The following is a 14,984-nucleotide window of genomic DNA, read 5'->3' on the forward strand; positions in this document are numbered from 1 at the left end:
AGCTCTGGGGTGAGGCCAGAGGCTCTGCACCCATTCAAGGATAAACCCTGTGTCCGCATCCGTCCCCACCCAGTAGCCTCTCTCCCACTCCACCCACAGGCCTCAGTTTCCCCTTCCCCTTCTTTGGCAGGACTGGATGGGAGGGCAAGAGTCGACCCTTGGACCTGGGGAGCTTAATTTCCTTTGCTGTTGGCATCCAGCCTGAGAAGGAGGGGCCTCCCAGAGGAGGGGCCAGTTGCCCTCCTTGGGGCAGGAGCTGGGCAGAGGTTTCTCTAGTGGAGAGGTCTGCAGTTTTTGGTTGAGAACTTCCAGAACATCCCTGAACATCTGTTCCAGGAAAAAACCTACTCCTCATTGGGCAGGAATGGCATTCTGGCCTTGGGGTGGTCCTCACCCCATCCTCTTCTCCACCCTCTCTAGTTCATCCTCAATGTCCGTCTGGATTACCGCATCTCCTACCTGCTGTCTGTCTTCAAGAAGGAGTTCGTGGAGGTGTTTCCCATGCAGGACAGCGGGGCTGATGGCACGGCCCCTGCCTTCGACTCCACCAGTAGGTCCCACCCCGTTCCCCACTCAGCCCCCTTCATGCTGAGAAAAGGACTCAGAGAGGCTGTGTGACCTGCCCAGGGATACACAGCAGTGGGGTGGAGTCTGGGGGACAGACACCACCTCCGGGCCAGCTCCCCCGACCTGCCCCTTTTTCCCAGTCTGCAGAGCTTTCTGCTCTATTGCGTCATTTAATTGCCACATTGAGAGGTTAAGGCAGGGATCATTCCTTCCATTTCCTTAGTGGGGAAACTGAGGCCTGCAGAGGGGCAGGGACTTACCGGAGGCCACACTGCCAGGGGCTGAGCCAGACCGGAGCCTGGGCCTCCTGATGACAGCCCTGCACTCACTCACCCCAGCATGGGCCTGCAGGGCGGCTGGGGTTGCCCTGGTCCTGTCCTGGTTCCTTCTGCCCTGGAAGGTCTGAACCCCCACCCTCTGGGAAGTGGCAGGCAGGGATGGAGTGGGGCAGGCAGAGGGCTGCCCCCCATCCAGTGCAGGGAAGGGGTAGTTTGGACCTCCCCCTGCTCCCTTGGTCCTATGCTCCCCAACTTCCTGGAGCCCCCACCTGCCCCCAGCTGCCCCCTCTCGTTCCCCACAGCTGCCAACATGAACCTGGACCGCATTGGAGAGCAGGCAGAGGCCATGTTCGGAGTAGGGTGAGGCCAGGGTCGAGATGGGGGTGGTGTGTGAGTGGGTGAAGCTGACACAGGCTGGAGACCCCGTCTTGGGACAGTTTGAGTTTCCTAAGGCTGGGGGCTGGCCCATCCCCCCTCTGTCATTCCCTCTGCAACCCTCACTAGCCTCTGGGCCAGACGCCCCCCTGCTTTGTGCTCTGCCCCGCTCTTTCCTGCCTAGCCCTACTGATGTAGGGGCCGCTTGGGTCCCAGTGTCATCCCAGTCATTCCACTGTCTCTGCTCGGGGCAGTTGTGCCTCTGTGCGAAAGGACTTGGGTCAGGCAGCTGGAAGACCTCGCCCCGTCCCAGTAAGGAAGGAGGTGTGTGGGGTACGCAGCCAGCTCTGCAGAGGGTGACCCCTGCCCCCAGGGCTGTTGCCAGTGTTGAGCAGCTGGGGTGGGGAAGGATCACCCCAGGAGGCCGGCCCCAACTATTTCTGTGCCACACTTTGGCTCTGGTAAAGCCTGCTCAGAATCGCATTCCAAAACTCATAAACTAGAACACATGAAATTACAAAGGAAACTGATGACATTGAAACATAGTTATCAAAATATTAAAAAAAAATTGAAGTGACAGTACTATAGGTGCCTCTGTATTAACACATCAGCTAACCAGCTGCCGTGGCAGGTGTCATCGGTACTGTCATTTCGAAGTAGCAGTGAGTGTAAATGGTACTTGGTGATTTCTGTAACAACTCTAAAGTGATGTGAAAACATCTGTGATTTCTACGGCTGACAGAGTCACAGGAACCGCTGATACGCCTGCAGCTTGGTTCTTAACATTGCTCATTGAAGGACGTGTTTTCTTTTGGTTAGAGACTGGGACAGTCCAAAATGCGATGGTTTTCCCATCTCTGTTCATGGTCCTGACTTCCATCCCTGAGTCCCCGTGGAGGTTGCTTAATCCAGGGGAGGTTTTTTTGGGGGGGGTCTCCGGGGACATGGGGTCTCTTAGGAGCTCAGGCAGTGGCTGTTTACAAATAGGTGAGAAAATAGCAATATTTAAAACAAACAGTATACTGGGCGGAGCTTCTGCCAATGCTGTCCCCACCTTGTGTGTGGCTGGGGGTGGGTGGCGGGCTCGTGTCAGCCGTGCCTGGCTCCCCGCAGGAAGACAAGCAGCATGCTGGAGGTGGACGACGAGGGCGGCCGCATGTTCCTGCGTGTGCTCATCCACCTCACCATGCACAACTACGCGCCACTCGTCTCCGGGGCCCTGCAGCTGCTCTTCAAGCACTTCAGCCAGCGCCAGGAGGCCATGCACACCTTCAAGCAGGTGTGCCATCCCCAGCACCTGGTCCTCAGGCGGGGAGGGGGGCCAGAGGACCCTGTACCGAGCAGGTTGCCCGCCTGGCCGTGCACGGGTCCCTGCGCTGGAGGTGAACACCCAGCTCAGGCGGGAGGTCATTCAGCCTTTCTGAGCTCCTTACAGGGGAAGACCCAGTCTCAGCTCTACCTTATTCTCCTGCTCTTAGTACCAATGGGGACCGCACTTTACAGTTTGCAAACTCTGTGAGGTGCACCTGTCTCAAGGGCTTCGAATCACTGCTTGCTAAGAGTGACTGGGCTTTGATATTGCGGTGTCATGTCATCTCTCAGGACTGGCATTTAATGAGTGCTTGTTGCATACCAGGTACTGAGCATTGTACTTGCAGTATCTCCTAGGTTCTTGCAACAGTCCTGACAATGTGGTTATTACTCACATTCCTGTTTCCCAGAGGGAGGAAATCAATATTCAGGGAGCTTTCACCCTTTGCCCGGTGACCCAGAGTGGGGTCAAATTCAGGCCTGGCTTCTCAGGGTTCAGGTACCTTTCTCAGCCAGCATTTGGGAATGCAAAAATGCCCCACTCTGCCCTGTTCCCATTTGAGGTCTGAGTAAGTGCTGGGCTGCTGCAGCATGTGGCATGTGCCTGTGAGTCATGAAGCCCGGTGATGTGACATCTCAGGGGAGGGAGTGCAGGAAGGCAAGTGGCCATCTGGGAGGGCTTCCTGGAGGAGGTGGGCTTGAAGCAGGGTCGTGAGTATTGAGTAGGATTTGGCTCCATGGAGCAGAACAGATGGTAGTGGGGAGACACCAAGAGGGGAGGCCTAGGAGGCAGCTGACTCCAAGAGCTCTCCAAGCGTCAGTGGACTGGGGGTGCCGGTCTTACTGGCCAGCCCCAACCTTGGCTTTCAGGTGCAGCTGCTGATCTCAGCCCAGGACGTGGAGAACTACAAGGTGATCAAGTCAGAGCTGGACCGGCTGCGGACCATGGTGGAGAAGTCGGAGCTGTGGGTGGACAAGAAGGGCAGCAGCAAAGGCGAGGAAGGGGAGGCAGGTGCCAACAAAGACAAGAAGGAGGTGAATGGGGTGGCAGGGAGCTGGGATTGGGGCTGCCTGTGGGGGCTGTGCCTGGCTGATGCCTGACCCTCGCTGCCCCCCAGCAGCCTACGGATGAGGAAGCCTTTCTGCACCCGCCTGGGGAGAAGAGCAGCGAAAACTACCAGATCGTCAAGGGAGTGAGTGTCTGAGGGTCCTCAGCGATGGGGGTCTCCAGGCCTTCCTGCCCGGGGGGCTCTGGCTGGTCTCATCTCTTTTGCCTTCCCCCTTGGCTAGCCAGTGACCCTCCAAATAGGCGGACACCTTCCAGCTTTTCCTGCGTGTTGAAAACACCCCTGTCCAAGTCCAGAGGAAATTATCATAAAGCTGAAGAATTTTAATGAGTTCCATCTCACAGTCCTATTGTTGTATTTCTGTGGGTGGATTTGGGGTTTTTAGTGCTGCCCCATGCTCTTCTGATGAGCTCCTTCGGCAGCTGTCGCCTCCTCTCTCCCTTCCTGTCCCGATGTGAGCTGGGACTTGGCTCTGCTGGGCAGGAGACTGACCGGCAGTGGTGGGTGGGCCGGGGCAGAAGGCAAGCTTGGGGAGGGTGAGGGAAGGGGTCCTGGGCTCACCCCACTCCTCCCCAGATCCTGGAGCGGCTGAACAAGATGTGCGGCATTGGGGAGCAGATGAGGAAGAAGCAGCAGCGGCTGCTCAAGAACATGGATGCCCACAAGGTCATGCTGGACCTGCTGCAGATCCCCTATGACAAGGTGCTGCCATGGCCCAGCCCTATCCTGACCCCTGACTTCTGACCTCTGACCTCAGGCCAGCCTCACCCCGAACTCTCTGACCTGACCCAAACCATTTAACCCCCCTTTGCCAACTGAACTCAGCCTCATCTTGACCTTTTACCTTGGTGTGTCCCTGGACCCACCTTGACCCCTAAACCTTTGACCCTCTGCCTTTCATTCTGATCCGCTTTGACCTTGATTTGATCCTAGCCTCACCCTGATGCTTGACCTGACCCCAGCTTCTGCTCCACACATTCTGGCCTAAACGTGATCATCTCAGCCTCATCTCCACCTCTGACCCCTAGCCTCCTTACCTTGAGTCACATTGACCCTAATCTGACCCCAGCCTCTCCTTGGCCCATGCATGACATTGACTCCGGTCTCATCTCACCTTGACCCCTGATTTTGATCCCTTACCCTGGACCCACCCTTACCTCTTACTCTGACCTGTCCACAGGCGCACTCTGGCCCCTGACTCCAATCTCTGCCTCATCTCAACCCTCGACCCTCATCAGGACTGACCTTGATCTTGATATGTCCAAATTTCCCCTTGACCTTGACCTGACCCTGACCCCTTACCCTTGCTACCCTGCCACAGCCTCCTCAGACCTGTGATCATCATCTCAGCCTCTGTCTAGTTCAGAGACCCCTCACATACTAGCCTGGAGGCTCAGCCTTCACCTGAAACCTGGCCTCTTGGTGGTCCTAGCCCCAGCCCCAAGCCTGCCTCGCCCTTGCCTTCCCCACTGCGGTTGGGCCAAGCACCCTCTCCTGTCCTCTCTGTACAGGGTGATGCCAAAATGATCGAGATCCTGCGCTACACGCACCAGTTCCTGCAGAAGTTCTGCGCGGGGAACCCTGGCAACCAGGCCCTGCTGCACAAGCATCTGCACCTCTTCCTCACGCCGGGGGTGAGGAGGGAGGGGTGGGAGCGCCTGGTCGGGCTGGCGGCAGGGTCTGGAACCCGCATCTGATGCCCTGCCGACGCTCAGCTCCTGGAGGCGGAGACCATGCAGCACATCTTCCTGAACAACTACCAGCTGTGCTCTGAGATCAGCGAGCCCGTGCTGCAGCACTTCGTGCACCTGCTGGCCACCCACGGGCGCCACGTGCAGTACCTGGACTTCTTGCACACCGTCATCAAGGCCGAGGGCAAGTACGTCAAGAAGTGCCAGGACATGATCATGACTGAGGTGAGGGTGGGGCCCAGGGGCCCACTGGGAACCAAGCAGTGGGCCCCAGAGTTAGAGGCTCACACAGCGGGGCATAAGAGGAAGAACTTGGGGGGTGGATCCTGGGGGGGGGGGGAGTGGGGAGTAGCAAGTTGGAGACCACAGAGGGAGAACTAAGGCTGCGGGTCTAGTGGAATTCACGCTGTGGGCCTAACAGAACTCGTAGGGGCCCAGAAGACCTTAGGCGAGTGCCTAGTAGAACTCAGACCACAGGCCTGAAAGAACTCCAACACTCATTCCTTCATTTATCACTTATCATTGTTTATTTAAAAATTCATGAAGCATCTACAGTGTGCCAAGGACTTGGGGAATGGGTTGCATAGCCCCCAAAGGGCCCATTGCTGGAGCCCCAGCGTCCGGCACATAGTAGGTATTCGATAAGCATTTGTCACCCGAAGACATGAAAGATGAAGGCTGAGTCTAAGTCTGGAACAGACATGTCTCTCTCCTCGAGCATCTTACAGTGCAAGGAAGAAACGAACAAACACTAAAGGGAGATTCAAGACATAATGAATGAGGCACGATGTCTCAGAAGTGTTGTGCAATGTTAATTATTAATTAATTATTAGTGGGCATTTATTATGTTGCTGTGAATAACATAATTGCACTATGTACTCTGTGAGGGTTTGAGTTACCTGCTGTAGGAGCAGAGAGGAGGGAGGGGGTGAGTTGGGAGGGGTGGGATTGGAAAAGACTTCCTGGGGGAGGCCACCTCGGAGCTGGACTAGGTGGGACCTCTCGCCATAGGGTGAAGGTGGGACTTTCTGGGTCCAGGGACCAGTGTCCCTAATGGCAGAGGGCCTGAGACATCGCATGGTACCCTTAGGGTCAGGGAATCCCCAAAAGTCACATTTACCCACCCCACCCTGGTAAGCACAGGAGAAGGGTGGGGGCCCAGGGCCCGGCAGTCTCGGGGACCTCACGTGGGCTCCCCGGCGCCCCGCAGCTGACCAATGCAGGCGACGACGTGGTTGTGTTCTACAACGACAAGGCCTCGCTGGCCCACCTGCTGGAGATGATGAAGGCTGCCCGCGATGGCGTGGAGGAGCACAGCCCCCTCATGTACCACATCTCCCTGGTGGACCTGCTGGCCGCCTGCGCCGAGGGCAAGAACGTCTACACCGAGATCAAGTGCACCTCCCTGCTGCCCCTGGAGGACGTGGTGTCCGTGGTGACGCACGAGGACTGCATCACGGAGGTGGGCCTGCGGGGAGGGGCTGTGGTGGGGGAGGACCGGGCAGAAGAGCCGCCGACCCAGCCTGTCTGTCCTGCCGTATTGGGATGGGAAGAGGGAGATGAGGAAATCAGGAGACATGGACAGGACTTGGGGAGGTGCAGGGTGAGGGCGGCGCGGCCCGAGGAGCAAGGGGGAGGCTGGGGGGTGAGTGGGGGGCATCGGTGAAGTGGGGCGAGGGAGGGCCCGAGTGTGCGGCCTCCCCGGTGACCCGGCCTCCCGCCCTGGCTGCCCAGGTGAAGATGGCCTACGTGAACTTTGTGAACCACTGCTACGTGGACACTGAGGTGGAGATGAAGGAGATCTACACCAGCAACCACATCTGGACGCTCTTTGAAAACTTCACCCTGGACATGGCTCAGGTGGGGCTCAGCGGGGGCCTGGCCAGGAGGGGGCGCTCCAGGGTCCGGGGCCTGGTCGGAGGGGATGGTGGGCAGTGGGGTGCTCCATGTGTGGGATCACCCTGGCATCTCTCTCCCTTGCCCCAGGTCTGCAGTAAGCGTGAGAAGCGCCTGGCTGACCCCACCCTGGAGAAGTACGTCCTGACCGTTGTGTTAGATACCGTCAGTGCTTTCTTCAGCTCCCCGTTTTCAGAGAATAGCACCTCCCTGCAGGTGAGCGCCTCCCCTGCCCCCCTGCCCCGGCGCTGGCTGATCCTGCCAGCGTTTGTGTAGGGAAAGGGGGAGATCAGAATGTATATTCCTGTTTGCTTGAATTGCATAAAGAAATAGCAGAAGGATATTAGTTTTCAATGCTGTGTCACAAATGACCCCTAGATTTGGCAGCTTAAAACAAACATTTATTGTCTCACCATTTCTGTGGGCCAAGAATTACGGTGGGAACTGTACCGTTAAATAGGAATTCCTAAATTCAGTGGGTCTGATGGGTCTCAGGGTGGCAGGGGACAAGAGGCACTTAATTGCCAAAGATAAGGAGAGGGTACGGAGGTGAGTGTAGTTACCATAGCAGGCAGCAGAGCCAAGCAGTAATCAGAACGACCTGACTCGCAGAGAGCGTATACAGATCTTATATCTGGTCTGTGTAAGAGGAAAAGCTCTGGGTCTAGTGAGCAGATGTCTGACTTGAATCCCTGAGACAGTCACAGCCCCTAAATCAGTTCTCACTTTCCCAGACTGGAGCCCATTCACAGACTCAGGGCCCCCTGAATGAAATGGAGGCTGGGCGACACTGCCTAGATGGCAATGAAACATCAGACAGATACACAAAGAACCAAAACAAGGGGCTGCCCCCCCCAAAATAAAACCCAAACAAGGGGCACCTCGGGGGGGAGGAGCTGGGGATAGTGCATCTGCGAGTGGTAAAGATGCTGGGTCCCATCCTCCCCCACTGACACACGTATGTGCCCCTCCCCACTGGACCCTTTTGGCACTGTGGGTCTTGGTAATTTGTGTCAGCTTTCCCCATCTCTCATTAGCCCCAGGACAGGGTATTGGGGAATGGGGAGACAAGGTGGGGCGGTGCGGGGGGAGGCTTCTCAGAGCATACCTCGTGGTTTTTGAACCATGTAAATGCATCACCTGTTCCCAACATTAATTTAGCTGAAAATTTTTTAAAGGAAAGAAAGGGTCGGCCACGGGGTTATGAGCTCCGGCCTGCACCATGGGGGAGGGCGCCACCTCCAGGGCTGCCGTGCACAGTTGGGCAGGTTGTGTACTGCTGAGAAGAAAGGCGATGACTTTTTCCAGCTGGCCCCAAGGCACGTGGTGGCTGGCGAAGGCCCTGTCTCCCCACCCACGCCCGTTCTCAGTGAGCTGGGCTGTCCAGACAGGGCTGGGCTGGGCTGCAGCCATGGGTCATGTGGCCTCTTGCAGACACACCACACCATCGTGGTACAGCTGTTGCAGTCCACCACGCGGCTGCTCGAGTGTCCGTGGCTGCAGCAGCAGCACCGAGGCTCCGTGGAGGCCTGCATCCGCACCCTCGCCATGGTGGGTGAGTGTGCCAGCAGCGTGGCCTGCCCCAAACCTCCCCTTCCCTCCCGGTGCCACAGGGATGCCTGCCCGCCAAACAGAGACTTTACCCTTAGGCTCACCCCGCACTGCTCCCACGCCGTTCTCAGTAAGTCTTTCTTTGCATCTTACTGGCACCTGTGATTGAGAGAAGGAATTTTCACCTCCGAGTTAGTTTTGCAGAGGGGAAAGCTGGTGACATTCTCCAACCAGAGCTGTCCTGTGTTTGCCTGTGGTTTCAGGCAGGAGGGAGGCCTGTGGGCTGTTGGGGAGAGTTGGGGACGGGGAAAGGGAAGGTGGGAGGGAGGAGGGCAGGGATCAGGGTGGAGCCAGGATGGAACCAAGAGGCAGACACTATCTCTTAGCCTCTTAAGTGGGGACCAGGGTGGGCGTCCTTGCACCCAGACCCTCAGTCTAGCTGACCCTGCCCCCCCTGTCCGGCAGCCCTCAACGGGCGCCCCTCTCAGGATGAGACCCCAGCCTGCACGCAGCCCTGCAGCACCCCCACCCCTCTCCCCACCCCAGCCAAGGGCCGGGCCATCCTGCTGCCCATGGACCTGGACGCCCACATCAGCTCGCTGCTCAGCAGCGGGGTGAGCTGTGCCCCCGCCATCCAGCGGAATGCTTCCAGCTACAAGGCAGCCGCGCGCACCTTCCCCCGCGTGACCCCGACCGCCAACCAGTGGGACTATAAGAACATCATCGAGAAGCTGCAGGTGGGAGGGGTGGGCCTGCCTCCCAACTCCCCTGCTGGCCACACTGCCTGGCGTCCCCATGGGAGCCCCTCAGCAGACTCAGCCGTCCTCCCACTTTGGAAGCATGTGGGTTCTCTGGGGGCAGGGGAGTCCCTACATGTACTGCCCACACCTCCCCAGGAAGAGGCTAGCCAGCTCATCCCCTTCTCCTGGGGCAGGGGATTGAGGGGTGCCATTCCAGGGGGAGTTGGGAGCAACTTGGGAACCAGCTAGTGGAATGGGGCTCATGGAGAGGGTCCAGACCACCTTTCCTGACCATACCTTCCAGTTGACACGTTGCCGTCCGCTGCATTGTCAGCTGAACAGGGGCTGTGTGGGGCTACTGGTCACATGTGGCAGGGGGCCGCAGTCAGGAGAGCAGGGGCTTTGCCCCGAGTCCCACAGCAAGCTAGTGGGGCCGGGAGAAAAGGCAGGGCTCGTGGCTCCCGGCCAGGGGCTCTGAGCTGCTGTGTTTAGGTGGCTCCATGGGCATAGGGTACCTCAGGCAACATGCCAGCCCCTGCTCCAGCCTCAGCTCTGCCACCTCCCCAGACAAGTCTCCAGATAGTCCATGGGGCTGTTGGGTGCTTGGGTGGGGAGAAACGATAGCCAAGCCCTGGCTACCCCTGGGGTCTGGGCAGCCTTGCTCCTCACCCCATGGTGACCCTGCCCTGCTCACCCCAGGACATCATCACGGCCCTGGAGGAGCGGCTGAAGCCCCTGGTGCAGGCTGAGCTGTCAGTGCTGGTGGACGTCCTGCACTGGCCCGAGCTGCTCTTCCTGGAGGGCAGTGAGGCCTACCAGCGCTGCGAGAGTGGGGGCTTCCTGTCCAAGTGAGTGCGGTGCCTGCTGGGTGTAGGACAGCCATGGGGACAGACGGGACATGGGAGTGGGCATGGGGGGCAAGGTGGGGCATGGGGATGGGGCTGCAGTGGCCCGGGCCGAGGAAGGGTCAGGTAGGGAGATGGACCCACAGCACAGAGGCCCTGGGGGTGTTTCCGCCTGGGGAAGGATGACAGCTGGGCCCCAGGGGCTGGCGGAGGGGAGAGAAGCCGCTGGAGGGGGCAGCGGGGCGCCCTGAGAGTCCCCTGGTTCCCTGCTGACCCAGGCTGATCCAGCACACCAAGGAACTCATGGAGTCGGAGGAAAAGCTGTGCATCAAGGTGCTGCGGACCCTGCAGCAGATGCTGCTCAAGAAGACCAAGTCTGGGGACCGGGTGAGTGCCCAGACGGGCAGGCAGCAGGAGGGCCGGAGCTGGATGGGCCGGGGGCCCAGGACCGGCCGGGGGCCCAGGACCGGCCAGGGGCTCAGGATGGGCCTGAAGTGACAGGCGTTCGTTGTTGGAATCTGTCCGTGCGGCCGTCCGCCGTCCACCGTGCGGCCTCGTGCCCGCTGCAGGCCTCACTCCCGTCCTCCCCCAGGGCAACCAGCTGCGCAAGATGCTGCTACAAAACTACCTCCAGAACCGCAAGTCCAGCTCACGGGGGGACCTCCCAGACCCCACGGGTGCCGGTCAGTGCTGCCCTCTCCCTGCCTCTGGGTGGCCTCTCTGCTCGGGCCCAGGGCCCTCCCCATCCCCCCTGCCACCTGTAAACGAGGGCTCCCCTTCCAGGCATGGACCAGGACTGGTCAGCCATCACGGCCACCCAGTGCCGCCTGGACAAGGAGGGGGCCACCAAGCTGGTGTGTGACCTCATTACCAGCACCAAAAATGAGAAGATCTTCCAGGAGAGCATCGGCCTGGCTATCCGCCTGCTGGATGGCGGCAACACCGAGATCCAGGTGGGTGCCAGGGCAGGGTGCTGGATGCTGGGCGCTCACTTTACTGGGTGGGCACCTCCCACTCAGGAGGCGGGACGGGTTCTGCGGGGCTGGGTGCTGGCAGCTGGCACCTGTTGACGAGTCCCCCTCCCCCATGTCCTGCCGCCCCTCACCGTCCCCACCCTACCCTCTGCTCCTTCCAGGCATGAGCCTCTGTGCCCTCACCATCCTGTGTCCATCCTTCTTGCCCCCCAGCCTCTCTGGGCCTCCTTCCTTGCTCTTTCACAACCTCCTTAGCCTTTGGTGCCCAATTCAAGGACTGCTTCTTCCTGTAAGCCCCCTCTGATTGCTTTGTCTCATTCATTCATTCGCTAAATCCACCCTACACCCCATCCTTGGGCCCAGTACTGTTCGAGGCACTGAGGATTCTGCAGTGAACCAAAGAGACAAAGCTCTGTGTTGCCTTGGTACTTCCATCTCAGTAGGAGAGACAGTCATTAAATATAATCCATATATGACATGGGGAGCATGTCAGTCGTGATACATCAGGCAGGGGGTGTGCTGGAGGGGGCTGTATTTTAAATGGACTGATCAGGGGACCCCTGAGAAGGAATCATTTGAATGAAGACCTGGAGGAGATGAGCCGTGTGGACACACAGAGAAGAATGTCCAGGGCAGCGGAGGCAGCCAGCGCAGAGGCCAGGAGGGGGGGAAGGTGGGAGTGGGGTGGGTGGGGGCTGTGGTAGGACATGGGGTCAGGGAGGGAGCAGGCCACTCCGAGGGCCATTTGGGAACTGTGAGGCCATGGCTTTCCTGGGGGTGAGACAGGAGCCCCTGCAGGCATTTGAAGCGAGGAGAGATGTGACATAGACATCAGAGGAGTCCCCGTGGCTGCTGCATGGGGAGCAGACGCAGGGCAGATGCAGGGGCTGGTTAGGAGGCCTGTGCAGTCTGCCAGCATCAGTGCCAGCCCTGCCTCCTCCTTCTTGGGCCACCCCCCAGCTACAGGCCACGCCCCAGCCCTGGTCACAGGGCACAGGGGTGTCTCTGTTTCTCCCAGCCTCGGTCTGGTTTGGGTGTATCTCGGGGCCAGTCTCTTCCCTGTCCTTGTCCCTGCAGCACAGGGTGGAGCCCTCCAAGGCCTCACCTAAGGCCACTGAGAGCCAGGCCGGGTGCTAAGGCCCCCCTTTCCACCCCCAGAAATCCTTCTACAACCTCATGACCAGCGACAAGAAGTCAGAGCGCTTCTTCAGAGTGCTGCATGACCGCATGAAGCGGGCCCAGCAGGAGACCAAGTCCACGGTGACCGTCAACATGAGTGACCTGGGCAGCCAGCCTCGGGAGGACCGTGAGCCGGCAGGCCCTGCCCCCAAAGGTCAGGGGTGCTGGGCAGGGGGCGATGCAGGGCGGGGGTCAGAGGGTGCCGTGTGCAGCGGGGGTCGAGAGACCGGGGTGAGGGCCTGGGGCACAGGACGAGATGGAAGCTGCTGCGGGGGTTCGAGTGGAGAAGGGACGCGATGTGGACGTGGGAGGGGACCCCGTGGCTGGGGGACCTTCGTGGGGGCCGAGGGCAGCCACGGGGGCTGGGTAGGGGGCCGGGGCCATGGCGGGACTCAGGATGGGAACGGGCGGTGGGCATCTGGCTGCCCCCAGCTGCCCCCAGCCTCACCCGGCCTCGCCCACAGATCGCATGGCCTCCTTTTCGATGCCTGGCTCTCCGTCCCGCTATCCGCAGGGCCTCAGCCTGCGGCGGGGGCACGAGGCGGGCGAGCGCGGGCAGAGCAATGAGATGGGCACGTCCGTGCTTGTCATGCAGCCCATCCTGCGCTTCCTGCAGCTGCTCTGCGAGAACCACAACCGCGACCTGCAGGTGGGTGCCTCGCCCGCGTCCACCGTGACCCCCCCACCCCCCCACCTGCGGGGGCCCCTGTGCACACCTGCCCTGTGCTCCGCAGAACTTCCTGCGCTGTCAGAACAACAAGACCAACTACAACCTGGTGTGTGAGACGCTGCAGTTCCTGGACATCATGTGCGGCAGCACCACGGGGGGCCTGGGGTTGCTGGGGCTCTACATCAACGAGGACAACGTGGGGCTCGTCACCCAGACGCTGGAGACCCTCACCGAGTACTGCCAGGGCCCTTGCCACGAGAACCAGGTGAGCTGCTGCCTGGGGTGAGGGCGGCCGCAGGGCGGTGGGGGGCAGGTGGGCGGGCGGAGCAGGCTGGGGTGGGGGTGAGGCTGAGGCCTGGTGTCCCCCGTCCCTCACCTCCCGACAGACCTGCATCGTGACACATGAGTCCAACGGCATAGACATCATCACCGCGCTGATTCTCAACGATGTCAGCCCCCTGTGCAAGTACAGGATGAACCTGGTGCTGCAGCTCAAGGTGGGGCCCGGTGGGCAGGCGTTTGCGGCTGTGCATAGGTGCGTGTGGTGTGTGTGTCAGGTGTGCGTGCAGGTGTGTGAAAGGTGGGGTCAGCATTGTATGCGTGCGTGCATGTTGTTTGGAAGTGGGGGTGTGGATGTGGGCGATGTGTGTGTGCATGCACGCCTGTGGTGATGTGTGCAGGCTGCACGTGTGTGCCATGTGCACGTTTACATGTACATGTGAGTGAGCACACATGCTGGACATATGCACTTACTGTAGGAGTGAATGCATTCTGGGGTTATCTGAGGGCCTCCGACCTGTGTTTCTGCCATTGTGGTTGTGGGGTATGCGTGCCGGGGCTGGGCTGGGGTGGGCCTGTGGGGCCAGGCACAGGGCTGGATGTGCAGCCCACTTCTCAGCAAACCTTGGGGGTGGGAGCGTGGGAAGGTCGTGGCACAGCCAGCTTGGGGGCTGGGAGGGGTTGTTATGGGGGAGTCTGAGGAGGGGTTTGTGGGGCCTCAGCCTGTGGCCTGTCCCTGCACCCCAGGACAATGCCTCCAAGCTGCTGCTGGCCCTGATGGAGAGCCGGCATGACAGTGAGAACGCTGAGCGCATCCTCATTAGCCTGCGGCCCCAGGAGCTGGTGAAGCTGGGCTGGGGACTGCGTGGGGGTGTGTGGGGGGGATTAGGTTTCAGCCCCTCCTGACCCGGGGAAAGGCTGTTAGAGCAGGCCCTGTCCCCCCAGGTGGATGTCATCAAGAAAGCCTACCTGCAGGAGGAGGAGTGTGAGAACTCGGAGGTGAGCCCGCGCGAAGTGGGCCACAACATTTACATCCTGGCGCTGCAGGTACCAGCCTTCCTCCCGCCCCCGTGGTCCCCCAGACTCCGGCTGCACGCCCCCAGCCACCTGCCCTGGTCACTCTGTGCCTCTGCCCTCTCGTTCAGCTCTCCAGGCACAACAAACAGTTGCAGCATCTGCTGAAGCCGGTGAAGCGCATCCAAGAGGAGGAGGCCGAGGGTATCTCTTCAATGGTGGGTGCCTGGGATCAAGGCAGGGAACGGGTTGGAGCTTAGGTAAAGGGGCGGGGCCGGGGCAGTGGGGAAAGGAGGGCAGGGATGAGAACTCAGGGCCAGCTAGAATCTGAAATGAGGCTGGGAGTGGAGCCAGGGACTCTGGGAGGAGCTGCCTGCTTCCAGGTCTGGGAGCATGGCCTGGAAGTGAGTTGGACGCTTTGATTTGAGAGTGGGGCTGGAATTTAGGGGCTCAGGACTGAAGTGGAACTGGGGGCCAAGGGGGTGAAGACCAGACCTGGAAATGGGAGCCATTCTGGGCTAGGTCTGGGGCAGGTCTGGAAGCCTCG

The 14,984-nt window shown here is 59.9% G+C and overlaps 1 protein-coding gene across 2 annotated transcripts in view; it reads left to right on the forward strand.

Moving 5' to 3' along the window:
• The window catches only part of ITPR3 (inositol 1,4,5-trisphosphate receptor type 3), a 73,021-nt gene that overhangs the window by 47,357 nt on the left and 10,680 nt on the right, over nt 1-14,984 (forward strand). The window contains exons 23-46 of one of the 2 annotated variants that reach the window (XM_077161512.1): nt 421-550; nt 1,148-1,205; nt 2,334-2,499; nt 3,402-3,566; nt 3,650-3,724; nt 4,175-4,300; nt 5,110-5,232; nt 5,314-5,514; nt 6,500-6,751; nt 7,024-7,149; nt 7,276-7,401; nt 8,620-8,740; nt 9,283-9,473; nt 10,176-10,324; nt 10,600-10,708; nt 10,914-11,004; nt 11,105-11,274; nt 12,454-12,628; nt 12,939-13,123; nt 13,209-13,409; nt 13,531-13,641; nt 14,171-14,266; nt 14,369-14,470; nt 14,569-14,655. In XM_077161512.1, the coding sequence (XP_077017627.1) occupies nt 421-550; nt 1,148-1,205; nt 2,334-2,499; nt 3,402-3,566; nt 3,650-3,724; nt 4,175-4,300; nt 5,110-5,232; nt 5,314-5,514; nt 6,500-6,751; nt 7,024-7,149; nt 7,276-7,401; nt 8,620-8,740; nt 9,283-9,473; nt 10,176-10,324; nt 10,600-10,708; nt 10,914-11,004; nt 11,105-11,274; nt 12,454-12,628; nt 12,939-13,123; nt 13,209-13,409; nt 13,531-13,641; nt 14,171-14,266; nt 14,369-14,470; nt 14,569-14,655 (3,336 nt within the window). The remainder of the gene's footprint in view (nt 1-420; nt 551-1,147; nt 1,206-2,333; nt 2,500-3,401; nt 3,567-3,649; nt 3,725-4,174; nt 4,301-5,109; nt 5,233-5,313; nt 5,515-6,499; nt 6,752-7,023; nt 7,150-7,275; nt 7,402-8,619; nt 8,741-9,282; nt 9,474-10,175; nt 10,325-10,599; nt 10,709-10,913; nt 11,005-11,104; nt 11,275-12,453; nt 12,629-12,938; nt 13,124-13,208; nt 13,410-13,530; nt 13,642-14,170; nt 14,267-14,368; nt 14,471-14,568; nt 14,656-14,984) is intronic. The other variant, XM_077161513.1, reaches the window with a different exon arrangement.

Source organism: Tamandua tetradactyla, chromosome 5 (assembly GCF_023851605.1).
Source record: "Tamandua tetradactyla isolate mTamTet1 chromosome 5, mTamTet1.pri, whole genome shotgun sequence".
Classification (NCBI taxonomy): Eukaryota; Metazoa; Chordata; class Mammalia; order Pilosa; family Myrmecophagidae; genus Tamandua; species Tamandua tetradactyla.